At 42.0% G+C, this 18,806-nt stretch overlaps 1 protein-coding gene across 6 annotated transcripts in view; it reads left to right on the forward strand.

The window, feature by feature from the left end:
* pacsin3 (protein kinase C and casein kinase substrate in neurons 3) overlaps positions 1 to 16,751 on the forward strand; it is a 126,967-nt gene extending 110,216 nt beyond the window's left edge. For all 6 annotated transcript variants that reach the window (XM_061975064.1, XM_061975063.1, XM_061975062.1 and 3 more), the window contains one exon: positions 15,736 to 16,751. In XM_061975064.1, the coding sequence (XP_061831048.1) occupies positions 15,736 to 15,784 (49 nt within the window). In that variant the 3' untranslated portion in view covers positions 15,785 to 16,751. The remainder of the gene's footprint in view (positions 1 to 15,735) is intronic.
* The last annotated feature ends 2,055 nt before the right edge of the window (positions 16,752 to 18,806 follow it).

Raw genomic sequence — 18,806 nt, forward strand, 5'->3', positions numbered from 1 at the left:
AAGGTGTTTAATGATAATACAAGAATGTTTAATACATATAGTTAATATTGTTAATACATTAAAGGTGTTTAATGATAATACAAGTATGTTTAATACATATAGTTAATATTGTTAACAAGTTAAAGGTGTTTAAAGATAATGCAAGCATGTTTAATACATATAGTTAATATTGTTAACAAGTTAAAGGTGTTTAAAGATAATACAAGCATGTTTAACACATATAGTTAATATTGTTGATAAGTTAAAGGTGTTTAAAGATAATGCAAGCATGTTTAACACATATAGTTAATATTGTTAACAAGTTAAGGTGTTTAAAGATAATACAAGCATGTTTAACACATATAGATTCCTTTCTTTCATGAAGACAAGACTATACGTTGGTGTATTACCTGATTCTGATGACTTGCATTGATTGGAATCAGACAGTGGTGCTAAAAACGTCCGCATTTTCGAATGGAGGAGAAAAAAGTCCTCCTTTCTGTCCAATACCACATGAAAGTGGTTGGTTTTTGGCATCTTATTTGTCCAGCTTCCGTACTCCTTTGTATACACTTTACAAGAAATACATTGTCGGCAAACTCCGTAGCTTGCTAGCTTGTGCACGCCAGCTTTCTGAGACTCTTGTTTTGTTAGCGCAACTCTGCAACTGTGCAGTCGGTCTTTGGAGTTTTGACGACAGGTACGGCGCCAGAGTCTGTTGAAATAAAGTGTTTCTCGCCTTCCAGTCGGTAATTTTAATGAGCTGGCAGCAGCCAGCGTCATCTCAGAAGACCCTCGGGTGCCGTGAATGTCAATCAAGTGACGAAAGTGACGTCATAGTGAAGATTTATGATCGCTCATTTCTAGGACTATTTTTTTAATGCCTGGCTGGTGATCGACTGACACACCCTCCGAGATCGACCGGTAGCTCGCGATCGACGTAATGAGTACCCCTGCTTTAAATAAACGATCAGCGGAACAGCACCCTCACCCGGCTGTAAAGAGACACGCGAAACAGCGCCCAACATCACGTGCAGGATGTATTCTGTTTGCGTTTGCTAATATCCAGTATTGTAAGGCTCAAATGATCCTATGGTATGGTATTTTATTGAATTTTTAATAGCAAAGGTGTGCATGTGTCTAATATGAAATGATTTGATACAGTACGAAACATGGAGAACCGTATGATTCAGAAACGATACATGTCAAAATGTTACAATTTCGATTGAGTAGGGTTTGAGTCGATGCAATCTGGTAGTTTCTTTTTCAAAGTAAACTTTTATTTGATGGTATATAGGTCAGTTCTTTAAATAGGGCCCAGTTTATCTTAAAAAAAATATACTTTACAAAAGCCCAGCGAACAAGTATTTGTTTTTGACCATCACATAATCATTGTGTTTATTACTGTAACACATTCAACTTACAGCACTTAGGAAATCCGCTCTCACAATGAAAACAGACTTTTAATATGCAACAAATTGACTTCATTCTTTATTTTATTACACAACTCTAAAGTAAAATGTTGACTTGTACGGAGGCTCCAATGTATTTATCATTGTGCACAACAATACCATCTCAAGTCTTTAACATCCATCCATCCATCCATTTCCCACCGCTTGTCCCGTTCGGGGTCGCGGGGGTGCTGGAGCCTATCCCAGCTGCATTCGAGCGGAAGGCGGGGTACACCCTGGACAAGTTGCCACCTCATCGCAGGGCCAACACAGATAGACAGACAACATTCACACTCACATTCACACACTAGGGCCAATTTAGTGTTGCCAATCAACCTATCCCCAGGTGCATGTCTTTGGAGGTGGGAGGAAGCCGGAGTAGAACCCACGCAGTCACGGGGAGAACATGCAAACTCCACACAGAAAGATTAACAATGAAACAGACTTTTGAAGGGGTTATCTTTTCTTGCTTGAGTAATGGAAGCCTTGAATATTTGCTTATTGGTCCTGTTGTGTGTCTTTGAGCTAGCACTAGACTTCTCCATGTCGTTGGTCTCTTCACGCCATGTCTCAAAAATAGTTGTGCTAATGTTGTTTTACAGTCGGTTTTATCCTTCTTTCTAAACAATCCAAAACTCTTCCAAACCTTAGATTGAATTGTGTCCTTGTCGCACAGTTTGTCATTCTTCCTTGTTTGATGATGTTACTGTGACTCTGTGAGAAGGACACAGAGCAGAGAGGGTATGAAGTATTATTGTAGCAAAACAATTTGCAAATGCGTATCTCGACCTGTGTGTGTAAGCAGATCAGTGTGTCTGTATTCTAATTTGTGTGTCCGTGTTTATATTTGTCTGTGTGTAATAAACCCAATCTGTGTCCATGTTGTAGATAGTTGTAAACCTGTGTCTCTGTGATGTGTGTGTGTGTGTGTGTGTGTGTGTGGGTGTGTGTGGGTGGTTGTGTAAAAAACAATGTGTGTCTGTGTTGCAATCTGTTTGTTTTTTAATTGTGTGTCCGTGTTGTGATTTGTTTGTGTGAAAAAACATTCTGTTCATGTTGTGATTTTTGTAAAAAAAATGTCCTTTGTACGATTTGTGTGTGCAAAAAACAATCTGTCCTCGTGTTTTGTGATTGGTGTGCGTATAAAAAAACTATTTGCGTCCTTGTTGCGATTAAAACATGCGTGTAAAAAAAAATTAAAATAAAAAAATGTTGCGATTTCGGTGTGAAATATAATTTTCCGTCTTGGCTTCCGGTGGCTCTATGACGAGTGTCATTAGTACTTGCTTTGCAAAGCAGAAGGTCTTGGGTTCGAATCACGACAATCACGGTCGTGAGAGAAGTTTTGGTATGTTTTTATGTTTAATACGTTAAACTTCAGCATATGAATAAAAAAGTGGATTGTTACAAAATCACAATGATTGTCAAATATGTTAAATAATATTACCTGTGATAGTTCTATTATATGGTGCTGGGATACACATGATTTCAGCCTTCTAACGCTTCTTTTGGACAACCAATTTTTGACCTTGGTATTTGTCAAATTCTAGTTACAGTCCTGTGCGTAAGGTTGCACGGTATAGACGATATACACAACTTAAATTTGGCGGACGATAGAGCTTTTAATACTAAAGTTATACCATAATAATTAGGCCCTAACCAATCTGGCGCCCTAGGCAAGATTTTAGGTGGCGCCCCCCCACATCGGCAGTGAAGTGTATATACTCACAAGAAACCGAATAGCTTTGTCTTTGACCTTTTTTTTTACTTAAAGAAAGCAAATTAACAATCAGAATAGTTAACAAGATAAAAAAAATATGAATAAATAAATGAATGCAAAAAATAAAAAATTAATATATGAAATACAATATTTTTTACATACATATTGCTTAATTTACATTAATGATGTGCACTTTAACAACTAGGCTTACAACTATACCTAATATATAAAGGGGTGGAAAAGTGACTATTACCTGCAGGGCAAACATTAGCTAACCAGAAGGCAATAACAATGTAAACAAAAAACACCTGCTTAAAAGATCTAATACAAATGTCCCTGAGGAATGTAAGGTGGGAGTACTGTAATTACCTAACATTACATTATTATTTTCCATAACAATTTAGCCCCCTCCACAATATTAACCCGACGTTAAAACAGAACTAGCTATTTATTGATTAGCAATTGCCGAATCATGTAACATTAGCTTAATGCTAAAAAGCCAGGTTACTATCACATTCTGTAACAGACAAATAATTTCATGTAGGCTAACGTTACCTACCTGCTACCTCTTGTCTTTTTCTCGTTTCTCCTCCTCTTCTTTTCTCTTATTTCTTCCCTGGGCACCTGACAGTTTTGGCCGTTTTGACATCTTGTGTTGATTTTTTGATGTGGTGACGTCCAAAAAGAGTCATGATACGGGAAGGGAGGGGGTGGGGGGGGGGGGGGGGGGGGGGGCGTAATGTTGTAACAAATAATATTTCTATTATATAGGCTTTACTTTGCATTTTAATTAACGTGGGATTATTTTTTGTATTTAGAAATAATAGTACCAACTTTTTTTTTTTTTTTCTCCAACATTTGTGGCACTGGCGTGGCGCCCCCTGATGGACGGCGCCCTTAGCATTTGCCTATACGGCCTATGCCACGGGCCGGCCCTGATAATAATGCATGTTGATGACACATTCTAGCTGTGTCCCGCAAATTCTGCAGCAACAAGGGAACAATGGCGTCCTCTCAGCTAACATCCTTCCATAGTTCAACGCCACTTCTCAGTCAGCAGTCATCGCCTGCATGGCAGCAAATAAATTATTTAGGAATAGCTAATCATGCGGGAGAATATATTAAGACTGGCTAACCGCTAACAGTAAGCTGGAGCTCTTAAAGGGGGAATGCACTTTTTTTTTTTTTATTATGCCTATATAGTCCACAATCATTATGAGAGAGAAGAACAAACGTTTTTTTTAAATTAAGATTTTAAAGATGAAAAAATAATAATTGGAGGATGCAGCTAATGGGAGTCACCGTTGTAGTCTTCAAAACCCTCCAACACATTCGTAACGATATGTAATATGTTCAATATTTCCCGTATTTTGATCATTTTTTATCTTCCGTGCCTTGATTTCCATAGCAGCGCACGTCCGACAATGTGTGTTCCTACTTCCAAATACGAAAAGTGTGTGTGTTCTAATCATGGCAGACTTGGGAAGATGACTATTTTTGGACAAATGAGGATTCACAACTTTATCTTTTTGAACCTTAATGAACGAAGGATGAACTGCTGCTTCTAAAAGCGAGCACGAAGAAGAGGCTGAAACCTTGGAGCAAACTGAAGCCGGTAGAGTGAGGTGAACCGTGAAAGCGACTCGAAGCCTCAAAATTTGGAATTTGGAGACAAACTATTTGGACATAAATGGCGTGCTACTCCAAATAAACCAGAAAAAACGTCCCCAGCCAGCTGGACCAAAGATACAACTATCCATCGAGTGAGTCACACTTTATATCGATCATGATACACGCAGCACATCATGCGTGTTGTTACAACTCCAGTACATACACTGTCTGGCTAGCCTAGCTGTGTACAAACAAAACATGAAATAATACTTTACAGTGTTTTGTTTTTCATGTTCATGTTTTTCAGTCAGTACAGATTGGTGTCTTATCGCATTGTGTCGTCCATTACAAACTCAAACACAATTTGCGTTGTTGTAGAAGCTAGCTTATCTCTTGCCGTAGTTAGCTTTTATGTATAATACTGAAGCACGCCGATGTGTTACTACGCTACAAAAATAGTTCCTCAGTGTTTGCTCTTACAATAACAATGTCGCTACAGCTTGGTTATTATACAGGTTACAGAACGTAAATAAAGCATTGACGGTTATGGGCAGAGGTGGGACCAAGTCATTGTTTTGCAAGTCACAAGTAAGTCTCAAGTCTTTGCCCTCAAGTCCGAGTCAAGTCCCGAGTCAAGACAGGCAAGCCCCGAGTCAAGTCCAAAGTCAAGACTGGAAAGTCTCAAGTCAAGTCCTAAGTCCTGCATTTTGAGTTTCGAGTCCTTTCAAGTCCTTTTAACCACAGACTAATATATTAACACAGATTGTGTATGCTTTTCAAACGCTGTATTTATTTATTAAAACAAGTGCATTTTAAATTGCAGGAAAGAAAATTGTGCTGACATTGCACTTTATAATAGCACTATTAACCAGTCATTTTAAACATTAACTCATTCCTTTACAGAACAAACACATTGAAAAATAAAGTGCAAATGTACTTATTTGTACAAAAGTGTTAACATTGAAAAAACATGACATATACGTGAACATAACAAAAAAGTTGTACTTTTTATATGTCAGGGCCCTATGCTGCATTGCATTTGCAAAAGACCAAATTAGCCAAGAGTCTGTCAGTCATTTGTGCACGATGGGGGCATAGTATGATGCCACCATGGCTGAAAACTCGCTCCACTGGAGCACTGGAGGCAGGCACTGCCAAGACTCTCATGGCCACTCGGAACAGTGAAGGAAGAGTCTTCATGTTCAATGCCCAGAACAAAAGGGGGGAGAGAGTTGTTTTGGGTTGGTGCACTACTTGTAAGTGTATCTTGTGTTTTTTATGTTGATTTAATTAAAAAAAGAAAATAAAAAATTATTTCTTGTGGGGCCCGATACCAATCGATCCACGGACCAGTACCGGGCCGCGGCCCGGTGGTTGGGGACCACTGAGGTAAACAACCAACAGTATGTCAGAAAGCTAGCTAAAACGGTACACATATTCATAATATAGTATACATTTTAACTGACCTTTATTTTACTATTTTTGTCTTTTTTTAGGTGGCTAAAATACGCGGTGCTGCTGACCGCCGTCTAACGTTACGTGTGATATATTGACTAACGTAACCCTGCTTAAAAAAAATCACTGAACAAAAAGTATGAATAAGGTAGTGAACTGCAACAGATTCCCGTGTTTGCAATAACGTTATAACGTTAGCAGTGAGTTTACAGCCTCACTGATTTAACTACACAGCAAATAAAAGTCACGTTACTTAGCCAATAAACGTTATCTTACATTCAAAACTTACCGTTCTTTGTGCAACTTCAAATGCCGGACGAAGTTGGAAGTTGTTGCCTCTCCATCAGTCATTTTCGAACCGCATGTGTTGCATACTGCAAACCGTTTTGTGTTGACCACCTCGTAATTTTTATACCCAAACAAAATTATTTTAGGTATCATTTTTTGTTCACTGGCGTGTGGTTTGGACATGTCTTCTTCGTTGGTTGTCCTGCAATTTGATTGGATGAATGCTGTGTGATGAAAACAAAGTAGATCTAATTTGATTGGCTGTTGTACTGAGAGCACACCAGCTGACACACGCAACGCTGATAGACAAGTACACAATGAAAAATACGGAGCGCTCCCGAATAACTTTTTCATCTTTGGGTTTTGGGGAAAGTAGCAAGTCATGTCAAGTCATGTCAATTCAAAAGGCTCAAGTCCAAGTGAAGTCACAAGTCATTGATGTTAAAGTCTAAGTCGAGTTGCAAGTCTTTTTACATTTTGTCAAGTCGAGTCTAAAGTCATCAAATTCATGACTCGAGTCTGACTCGAGTCCAAGTCATGTGACTCGAGTCCACACCTCTGGTTATGGGATACATGTTTGAAGTGATTTAGAGGTAGAATTGATTGCTCCCATTAGTTGCATTGCTAGCCACCAAGAACGAGCTGATTTTTACATGTTAGACTGCAAAAAAACCAAACGTTTGTCTTCTTTTCTCTAATAAGGATTGTAAACGATAGGCAAAAATGCCCAAAATGTGCAGTTCCACTTTAAATGTAAACAAAATGGGTGGATCGATACAAATATCGACTAGCCATACCAAGTGTAAGAACCGTATATAGTCGATACTACAATGAATAAATCAATACAAAATCTTTTGTCGTTTTTGTTGTTTACAAGTTCAGTAAATAAAGTCTCTGGACAAAGGAGGACTTTAAGGGCAAAAACCCATCCATCCATCTTCTTCCGCTTATCCGAGGTCGGGTCGCGGGGGCAGCAGCCTAAGCAGGGAAGCCCAGACTTCCCTCTCCCCAGCCACTTCGTCCAGCTCCTCCCGGGGGATCCCGAGGCGTTCCCAGGCCAGCCGGGAGACATAGTCTTCCCAACAGGGACGGCGTGGCGCAGTGGAAGAATGGCCGTACGCGACCCGAGGGTCCCTGGTTCAATCCCCACCTAGTACCAACCTCGTCATGTCCGTTGTGTCCTGAGCAAGACACTTCACCCTTGCTCCTGATGGGTGCTGGTTAGCGCCTTGCATGGCAGCTCCCTCCATCAGTGTGTGAATGTGTGTGTGAATGGGTAAATGTGGAAGTAGTGTCAAAGCGCTTTGAGTACCTTGAAGGTAGAAAAGTGCTATACAAGTACAACCCATCCATCCATCCATCCATCCATCCATCTTCTTCCGCTTATCCGAGGTCGGGTCGCGGGGGCAGCAGCCTAAGCAGGGAAGCCCAGACTTTCCTCTCCCCAGCCACTTCGTCCAGCTCCTCCCGGGGGATCCCGAGGCGTTCCCAGGCCAGCCGGGAGACATAGTCTTCCCAACGTGTCCTGGGTCTTCCCCGTGGCCTCCTACCGGTCGGACGTGCCCGAAACACCTCCCGAGGGAGGCGTTCGGGTGGCATCCTGACCAGATGCCCGAACCACCTCATCTGGCTCCTCTCGATGTGGAGGAGCAGCGGCTTTACTTTGAGCTCCCCCCGGATGACAGAGCTTCTCACCCTATCTCTAAGGGAGAGCCCCGCCACCCGGCGGAGGAAACTCATTTCGGCCGCTTGTACCCGTGATCTTGTCCTTTCGGTCATGACCCAAAGCTCATGACCATAGGTGAGGATGGGAACGTAGATCGACCGGTAAATCGAGAGCTTTGCCTTCTGGCTCAGCTCCCTCTTCACCACAACGGATCGATACAGCGTCCGCATTACTGAAGATGCCGCACTGATCCGCCTGTCGATCTCACGATCCACTCTTCCCTCACTCGTGAACAAGACTCCGAGGTACTTGAACTCCTCCACTTGGGGCAAGATCTCCTCCCCAACCCGGAGATGGCACTCCACCCTTTTCCGGGCGAGAACCATGGACTCGGATTTGGAGGTGCTGATTCCCATCCCAGTCGCTTCACACTCGGCTGCGAACCGATCCAGTGAGAGCTGAAGATCTTGGCCAGATGAAGCCATCAGGACCACATCATCTGCAAAAAGCAGAGACCTAATCCTGCAGCCACCAAACCAGATACCCTCAACGCCCTGACTGCGCCTAGAAATTCTGTCCATAAAGGTTATGAACAGAATCGGTGACAAAGGGCAGCCTTGGCGGAGTCCAACCCTCACTGGAAACGTGTCCGACTTACTGCCGGCAATGCGGACCAAGCTCTGACACTGATCATACAGGGAGCGAACCGCCACAATAAGACAGTCCGTTACCCCATACTCTCTGAGCACTCCCCACAGGACTTCCCGAGGGACACGGTCGAATGCCTTCTCCAAGTCCACAAAGCACATGTAGACTGGTTGGGCAAACTCCCATGCACCCTCAAGGACCCTGCCGAGAGTATAGAGCTGGTCCACAGTTCCACGACCAGGACGAAAACCACACTGTTCCTCCTGAATCCGAGGTTCGACTATCCGGCGTAGCCTCCTCTCCAGTACACCTGAATAGACCTTACCGGGAAGGCTGAGGAGTACAACCCATTTATCATTTATTTATTTATTTATAACGTGTCCTGGGTCTTCCCCGTGGCCTCCTACCGGTCGTACGTGCCCGAAACACCTCCCGAGAGAGGCGTTCGGGGGGCATCCTGACCAGATGCCCGAACCACCTCATCTGGCTCCTCTCGATGTGGAGGAGCAGCGGCTTTACTTTGAGCTCCCCCCGGATGACAGAGCTTCTCACCCTATCTCTAAGGGAGAGACCCGCCACCCGGCGGAGGAAACTCATTTCGGCCGCTTGTACCCGTGATCTTGTCCTTTCGGTCATGACCCAACAATGAAACCGACTTTAAGGGCAAAAACCAAAGGATTTAAATCAGAACCAATAATAGGAAATCATTTAGATATTTCCCATCACTAGTGTTTGTGTTGCAATTTTTGTGTGTGTAAAAACAGTCTGTGGGCGTGTTGCCATTTGGGTAAAAAAAATTATAATTGTGTGTCCGTGTTCAACTCTCTGTAAAGCAGCGACCCTCAATTGGCTGTTTTTTCCCCCCACGTGACTTTTGCTACACTTGTGCCGTGGCAGATTTGTGTGTGCATGACGTAGATATGTTTGTGTAGAAAAGGTTTGTGTTTCCTTTGCATATTCTCACACGCATAGAACCCAGTTATGCTAATGAGGCTGAAGTTATCTTCCGATCTAAATAATGGGCGATACTGATAAGTCGATACCAGACTGATACATTTTTACTAAGTATGTCATGATCATTGAACCGATATGTTTTTTAAACCATAACCAAGCATGCATCACTATAGCTCATGTGTCCTTTGCCATTTTTAAAGAAAGCCTGTTTTCCTTTCAGATGACTGTAAAAGCAGAAATGAATATATATCTATCTCAGATTATATCTTCTAACTGTAACAACCCCAGAGTTCTGTTTAAAACTATTAACACTGTCATTGATGCTCCCAAATCTGCTGGTTTTGATGCTTCTTTTGAATTCTGTGAAAATTGTCTCCATTTTTTCACTGACAAAATTGTGTCAACTAGAGCCAGTCTATCTCAGCCTTCATATGACCCTTCTGTTCCCCTGCATTTCTCTTCTGTTTTCCATCAGTTTGAGCCGGTGTCCTTTTCTTTTTTAAGTGACACAGTTAGTCATATGAAGCCCTCTGGTTCTCCTGCAGATGCCCTCCCACCTCGCCTGTTTAAGGAGGTACTTGCTACTATTGGACCAAGTGTCCTTAACATTATCAATAGTAGCCTCTCTTCTGGAATAGTTCCAGTAGAGTTTAAACATGCAGTGGTACGACCTCTGCTTAAAAAACCCAGCCTCGACCCCTCTCTCCTCTCTAACTTCAGACCTATCTCTAATCTTCCATACATTTCCAAAATATTAGAGAAGGTTGTCTACAGTCAGTTGTTGCCCTTCTTAGAGGATAATGGTATCACTGAGCTGTTCCAGTCCGGTTTTAAAGCCCTCCACAGCACAGAGTCAGCGCTTCTAAAAGTTTTTAACGATATCCTCCTGTCCACTGATTCTGGTAAATATGTTGTCCTGGTGCTTTTAGATCTGTCTGCTGCGTTCGACACCGTCGACCACGCCACCTTAATCACTCGTCTTGAGAACTGTGTGGGCATTAAGGGCGCCGCCCTCAACTGGTTCCGGTCGTACCTAACCGACAGGAGTTTTTGTGTAAAAGTAGACAGTTTTATGTCGTCCACAGCTCCTTTACCACATGGGGTCCCCCAGGGCTCAATCCTTGCCCCAATTTTATTTGCGCTTTACCTTCTCCCCCTTGGTTCTATTTTTAGGAAGTACAGTATTGCATTTCATTTTTATGCCGATGATTGCCAGATTTATTTTCCCATGGCACAAAATAACACGGTTCAACGTCTTATTGACTGCCTGCACGACATCAAAGTCTGGCTTTCAGCTAACTTCCTGAGCCTAAATGAAGATAAAACAGAAGTTATGTTGTTCGGTCCAAGTCGCTCTCCCTCCCCCAACGTTGACCTCGGCACTCTGACCCCGTATCTCAGCGACTCTGTCACAAACCTGGGGGTAAAGTTTGACTCAGATTTTAAATTCGAAAAACAAATCAGCAGCGTCGTTCAAAAAAGCTTTTATCAATTACGCCAAATAGCGAAAGTGAAACCGCTTCTATCAAGACATGATCTTGAGAAATTAATCCACGCTTTTATCTCGACTCGTCTTGATTATTGTAATGCCCTGTATGTTGGCATTAGCCAGGCCTCCCTCGCCCGCCTGCAGCTCGTGCAGAACTCTGCTGCTCGTCTGCTAACACAGACCCGCAGACGTGAGCACATCACCCCTATTTTAGCGTCCCTTCACTGGCTCCCTGTGCGTTACCGAATACATTTTAAACTCCTTTTATTTGTTTTTAAATGTCTAAACAACCTCGCGCCAACCTATCTCTCCGACCTCCTTCAGCCTTACTGCCCCACCCGATCCTTAAGATCAGCTGCTGTTGACGGTCCCTGACACAAGGCTGAAGCTTAGAGGTGACAGAGCTTTCGCCGTTGCTGCTCCCAAGCTCTGGAACGACCTACCCCTGAGTGTTAGACAAGCCTCCTCTCTTCCTGTTTTTAAATCTCTCTTAAAAACATACTTTTATTCCATGGCTTTTAACACTGAGTGATATCCATCCTGCAATGGCGCCCCATAATACACCTGCTGTGATCCTGTTTTTATGTTTTTATGTTTTTATTAATTCTATTTTAATTATTTATTTTTTATCGTGTTCTGTTTGTGTTGTGTTGTGTTTGCTCGGTACTCGTTTTATCTTTTAACCTGCTCATTGTACAGCACTTTGGCTACCCCTGTGGTAAATTTTAAATGTGCTTTATAAATAAAGTTGATTTGATTTGATTTGTCTCAAAGTAGGTGTACTGTCACCACCTGTCACATCACGCCATGACTTTTTTGAGTTGTTTGCTGTTTTCCTGTGTGTAGTGTTTTAGTCCTTGTCTTGCGCTCCTATTTTGGTGTTTTTTCCTGTTTTGTTGCTATCGTCCTGTTGCAGTTTCATGTCTTCCTTGAGCGCTATTCTCCACACCTGCTTTGTTTTTCGCGATCCAGACTATTTAAGTTGTGCGGACGCTTTCCTTCTTTGTGGGGACATGGTTGATTGTCATGTCATGTACGGTTGTACTTTGTGGATGCCGTCTCTGCTCCACAGTAAGTCTTTGCTGTCGTCCAGCATTTTGTGTTTTGTTTACTTTGCAGCCAGTTCAGTTGTAGTGTCGTTTTGCATAGCCATCCCTAAGCTTCCATGCCTTGTCTTAGCGGCACTCACCTTTTGTTTATTTTTGATTTAAGCATAAGATACCTTATTACCTGCACGCTGACTCCCGCTGTCGTCTGCATATTGTGGTCACGACACGACGTGTTCCCGACACCTACAAAGCAATTAGCTACCTGGAAGAGTATTACACGGTTACTCTGCCGAGCTCGAGACAGCACAGACACTCAACAACGGCACATTATTTACGGATTATAATAACTTATGTGCAAAAAATATTTTTAACTAGAGATGTCCGATAATATCGGCCGATAAATGCTTTAAAATGTAGTATTGGAAATTATCGGTATCGGTTTCAAAAAGTAAAATTCATGACTTTTTAAAACGCCGCTGTGTACACGGACGTAGGGAGAAGTACAGAGCGCCAATTAACCTTAAAGGCACTTCCTTTGCGTGCCGGCCCAATCACATAATATCTACGGCTTTTCACACACACAAGTGAATGAAAAGCATACTTGGTCAACAGCCATACAGGTTACACTGAGGGTAGCCGTATAAACAACTTTAGCACGGTTACAAATGTGCGCCACACTGTGAACCCACACCAAACAAGAATGACAAACACATTTCGGGAGAACATCCGCAGCGTAACACAACATAAACACAACAGAAGAAATACCCAGAACCCCTTGCAGCACTAACTCTTCCGGGACGCTACAATATACAAATGTTAAAAAGAAAAATGCACTTTGTGACTTGAACAATAAATATGGCAGTGCCATGTTGGCATTTTTTTCCATAACTTGAGTTGATTTATTTTGGAAAACCTTGTTACATTGTTTAATGCATCCAGCGGGGCATCACAACAAAATTAGGCATAATCATGTGTTAATTCCACGACTGTATATATCGGTATCGCTTGATATCGGAATCGGTAATTAAGAGTTGGACAATATCGGATATCGGCAAAAAAGCCATTATCGGACATCTCTATTTTTAACCCAATTAGGTGAAATTACATAATCTCCCACGGCACACCAGACTGTATTCCACGGCACAGTGGTTGAAAAACACTGCTCTACGGTGCCGCAACCACCCATTCTGTCCGCCTGACTTGGCCGAGGAGTCACAGAATCACGTTTTGACAGCAATAGGCGGCGAATTGATCGCCTGTATCAATTAATATGTCCTCCCTAATATGAATATGTACCGTATTTTCCGCACTATAAGGCGCACCTTCAATGAATGGCCTATTTTAAAACTTAGTTCATATATAAGGCGCACTGCATTATAAGGCGCATAGAATAGACGCTACAGTAGAGGCTGGGGTTGCGAGATCTGTTGTGGCTCAATATTGGTCCATATACAGGTAAAAGCCAGTAAATTAGAATATTTTGAAAAACTTGATTTATTTCAGTAATTGCATTCAAAAGGTGTAACTTGTACATTATATTTATTCATTGCACACAGACTGATGCATTCAAATGTTTATTTCATTTAATTTTGATGATTTGAAGTGGCAACAAATGAAAATCCAAAATTCCGTGTGTCACAAAATTAGAATATTACTTAAGGCTAATACAAAAAAGGGATTTTTAGAAATGTTGGCCAACTGAAAAGTATGAAAATGAAAAATATGAGCATGTACAATACTCAATACTTGGTTGGAGCTCCTTTTGCCTCAATTACTGCGTTAATGCGGCGTGGCATGGAGTCGATGAGTTTCTGGCACTGCTCAGGTGTTATGAGAGCCCAGGTTGCTCTGATAGTGGCCTTCAACTCTTCTGCGTTTTTGGGTCTGGCATTCTGCATCTTCCTTTTCACAATACCCCACAGATTTTCTATGGGGCTAAGGTCAGGGGAGTTGGCGGGCCAATTTAGAACAGAAATACCATGGTCCGTAAACCAGGCACGGGTAGATTTTGCGCTGTGTGCAGGCGCCAAGTCCTGTTGGAACTTGAAATCTCCATCTCCATAGAGCAGGTCAGCAGCAGGAAGCATGAAGTGCTCTAAAACTTGCTGGTAGACGGCTGCGTTGACCCTGGATCTCAGGAAACAGAGTGGACCGACACCAGCAGATGACATGGCACCCCAAACCATCACTGATGGTGGAAACTTTACACTAGACTTCAGGCAACGTGGATCCTGTGCCTCTCCTGTCTTCCTCCAGACTCTGGGACCTCGATTTCCAAAGGAAATGCAAAATTTGCATGGTTGGGTGATGGTTTGGGGTGCCATGTCATCTGCTGGTGTCGGTCCACTCTGTTTCCTGAGATCCAGGGTCAACGCAGCCGTCTACCAGCAAGTTTTAGAGCACTTCATGCTTCCTGCTGCTGACCTGCTCTATGGAGATGGAGATTTCAAGTTCCAACAGGACTTGGCGCCTGCACACAGCGCAAAATCTACCCGTGCCTGGTTTACAGACCATGGTATTTCTGTTCTAAATTGGCCCGCCAACTCCCCTGACCTTAGCCCCATAGAAAATCTGTGGGGTATTGTGAAAAGGAAGATGCAGAATGCCAGACCCAAAAACGCAGAAGAGTTGAAGGCCACTATCAGAGCAACCTGGGCTCTCATAACACCTGAGCAGTGCCAGAAACTCATCGACTCCATGCCACGCCGCATTAACGCAGTAATTGAGGCAAAAGGAGCTCCAACCAAGTATTGAGTATTGTACATGCTCATATTTTTCATTTTCATACTTTTCAGTTGGCCAACATTTCTAAAAATCCCTTTTTTGTATTAGCCTTAAGTAATATTCTAATTTTGTGACACACGGAATTTTGGATTTTCATTTGTTGCCACTTCAAATCATCAAAATTAAATGAAATAAACATTTGAATGCATCAGTCTGTGTGCAATGAATAAATATAATGTACAAGTTACACCTTTTGAATGCAATTACTGAAATAAATCAAGTTTTTCAAAATATTCTAATTTACTGGCTTTTACCTGTATAAGGCGCACCGGATTATAAGGCGCACTGTCAGCTTTTGAGAAAATTGGAGGTTTTTAGGTGCGCCTTATAGTGCGGAAAATACGGTATATGAAGCATTAAATGCATTGGCGAAAAAGTGCATCTGTTGTCCTTGCATTGTTAAAATTAAATGTTGGCAAAGTATCCACAGCCTGTAGAAATGTGCGTACGTCAGCCATTTTCCACGTCAACGTCAGTCTTGATACATGCCAACTTTGCCGTGGAAAAATGTCGTACAGCTGGTTTTTGTGTGTAAGCGAGCTTGCTACATGAGGCCCCCGGTCCAGTTACTTGTGACTACTGGATGATGTCGTGGTGCAACACCAGTGTTGTTGTAACGGAGTGTGTGTGTCACCCTGCAGGAGAGGAGCTGCTGAAGCTGGGCGAGGAAGACGAGCAAGGCTGGTGTAAAGGACAGCTGAGCAGCGGCCAGGCGGGCCTTTATCCCGCTAACTACGTCCAGCTCGCAAGCTCCTGATGGAGAACCCCCCACCCTTCACTAGAGGACCACATCTGTCAAAATTAGCCCCGACTGGATTACTGACTTAAAAACTTTCCGCCACTTTTATGTTCCGCACAATTCCGGAAAAACACTTTTAACAGCCACAACAAACGCCCGAAGAGAATTCTAACAAACAATGACATCATCCATTTCCAACCGTCGTCCATCTCACTTGACATAATCGTTGCGCTGCTTGGTGTGGTCAATGCTAGCCAGGTGCCTAGCTAAGCTATCTCCCGTTTCATCAGATTTATTTAGAAATATTCTTTAAAAGAGATTGTGTAAAAAAAAAAAAAAAAAAAATGTACAAAACCAAATATGTATTTTAGGATACGTTTGTAAATCCACAAATGGATTTCTTTGTTTTCTCTATTCCTTTTACCCGGTGTTTGAAAATAGAACTGCATGTAGGTTATAATGCTTTGCGGCGCCGCCCTGCTGTCTGGCTGGGGGATTACACACTCTGATTCCAGCTGCTGTTTTTTTTTTTTCACCTTTAAAAACTAAATTGCAATGTAAGCAAGATTTTTTTGTGACATTTTCCCCCTTTTTTAGCGTCTTGTTGAATTTGTCGAGTGTGTGACTTATTTTCTTTTACACGCGATCGCTTAGTCAGCTGATTTTGGGTATGCGGATAGTCATTATTTTATAATTGTGTTTAATATAATGATGGCTCCAGATTTTTCTGTAAATTTAGCAGCGCTCTTTGCATCGATAGTGCAAGTTGAAGCACACAATGAAATATCTTTGCATGTTTTTAAGTTCATGAGGGGACTTTTTCTCTGCTTTGGATCAAAGAAACTAACGTGAGCATTTTGATTTTACTTTTTCTTCCCTAACATGTCATCTCTACAACACATAAAGTTGTTAATTCCACTATCAAGCTTTTACGTTTTTTTTTTGTCGCACATAATCGTTAAGGAATGTGAACATGTCTGAAGAGAGGTTTTATCTAACAATCCACACAATGATACAGAACCAGGCATTGAACAGTTTTGATGGTTCGATGTGTATGTGTGTTACTGTAGTATCTAGCAGGGCTCACACACACACACACACACAGAGGTGTGGACTCGAGTCACATGACTTGGACTCGAGTCAGACTCGAGTCATGAATTTGATGACTTTAGACTCGACTTGACAAAATGTAAAAAGACTTGCAACTCGACTTAGACTTTAACATCAATGACTTGTGACTTCACTTGGACTTGAGCCTTTTGAATTGACATGACTTGACATGACTTGCTACTTTCCCCAAAACCCAAAGATGAAAAAGTTATTCGGGAGCGCTCCGTATTTTTCATTGTGTACTTGTCTATCAGCGTTGCGTGTGTCAGCTGGTGTGCTCTCAGTACAACAGCCAATCAAATTAGATCTACTTTGTTTTCATCACACAGCATTCATCCAATCAAATTGCAGGACAACCAACGAAGAAGACATGTCCAAACCACACGCCAGTGAACAAAAAATGATACCTAAAATAATTTTGTTTGGGTATAAAAATTACGAGGTGGTCAACACAAAACGGTTTGCAGTATGCAACACATGCGGTTCCAAAATGACTGATGGAGAGGCAACAACTTCCAACTTCGTCCGGCATTTGAAGTTGCACAAAGAACGGTAAGTTTTGAATGTAAGATAACGTTTATTGGCTAAGTAACGTGACTTTTATTTGCTGTGTAGTTAAATCAGTGAGGCTGTAAACTCACTGCTAACGTTATAACGTTATTGCAAACACGGGAATCTGTTGCAGTTCACTACCTTATTCATACTTTTTGTTCAGTGATTTTTTTTAAGCAGGGTTACGTTAGTCAATATATCACACGTAACGTTAGACGGCGGTCAGCAGCACCGCGTATTTTAGCCACCTAAAAAAAGACAAAAATAGTAAAATAAAGGTCAGTTAAAATGTATACCATATTATGAATATGTGTACCGTTTTAGCTAGCTTTCTGACATACTGTTGGTTGTTTACCTCAGTGGTCCCCAACCACCGGGCCGCGGCCCGGTACTGGTCCGTGGATCGATTGGTATCGGGCCGCACAAGAATTTTTTTTTTTTTTCCTTTTTTTAATTAAACAACATAAACATAAAAAACACAAGATACACTTACAAGTAGTGCACCAACCCAAAACAACTCTCCCCCCCCTTTTGTTCTGGGCATTGAACATGAAGACTCTTCCTTCACTGTTCCGAGTGGCCATGAGAGTCTTGGCAGTGCCTGCCTCCAGTGCTCCAGTGGAGCGAGTTTTCAGCCATGGTGGCATCATACTACGCCCCCATCGTGCACAAATGACTGACAGACTCTTGGCTAATTTGGTCTTTTGCAAATGCAATGCAGCATAGGGCCCTGACATATAAAAAGTACAACTTTTTTGTTATGTTCACGTATATGTCATGTTTTTTCAATGTTAACACTTTTGTACAAATAAGTACATTTGCACTTTATTTTTCAATGTGTTTGTTCTGTAAAGGAATGAGTTAATGTTTAAAATGACTGGTTAATAGTGCTATTATAAAGTGCAATGTCAGCACAATTTTCTTTCCTGCAATTTAAAATGCACTTGTTTTAATAAATAAATACAGCGTTTGAAAAGCATACACAATCTGTGTTAATATATTAGTCTGTGGTTAAAAGGACTTGAAAGGACTCGAAACTCAAAATGCAGGACTTAGGACTTGACTTGAGACTTTCCAGTCTTGACTTTGGACTTGACTCGGGGCTTGCCTGTCTTGACTCGGGACTTGACTCGGACTTGAGGGCAAAGACTTGAGACTTACTTGTGACTTGCAAAACAATGACTTGGTCCCACCTCTGCACACACACACACACACACACACACACTTGTTAAAAGAGGAACACAAGTACACTATATTGCCAAAAGTATATGGCCACCTGCCTTGACTCACATGAACTTGAAGTGCCATCAC

This window comes from Nerophis lumbriciformis, linkage group LG15, assembly GCF_033978685.3.
Source record: "Nerophis lumbriciformis linkage group LG15, RoL_Nlum_v2.1, whole genome shotgun sequence".
In the NCBI taxonomy this organism is placed as follows: domain Eukaryota; kingdom Metazoa; phylum Chordata; class Actinopteri; order Syngnathiformes; family Syngnathidae; genus Nerophis; species Nerophis lumbriciformis.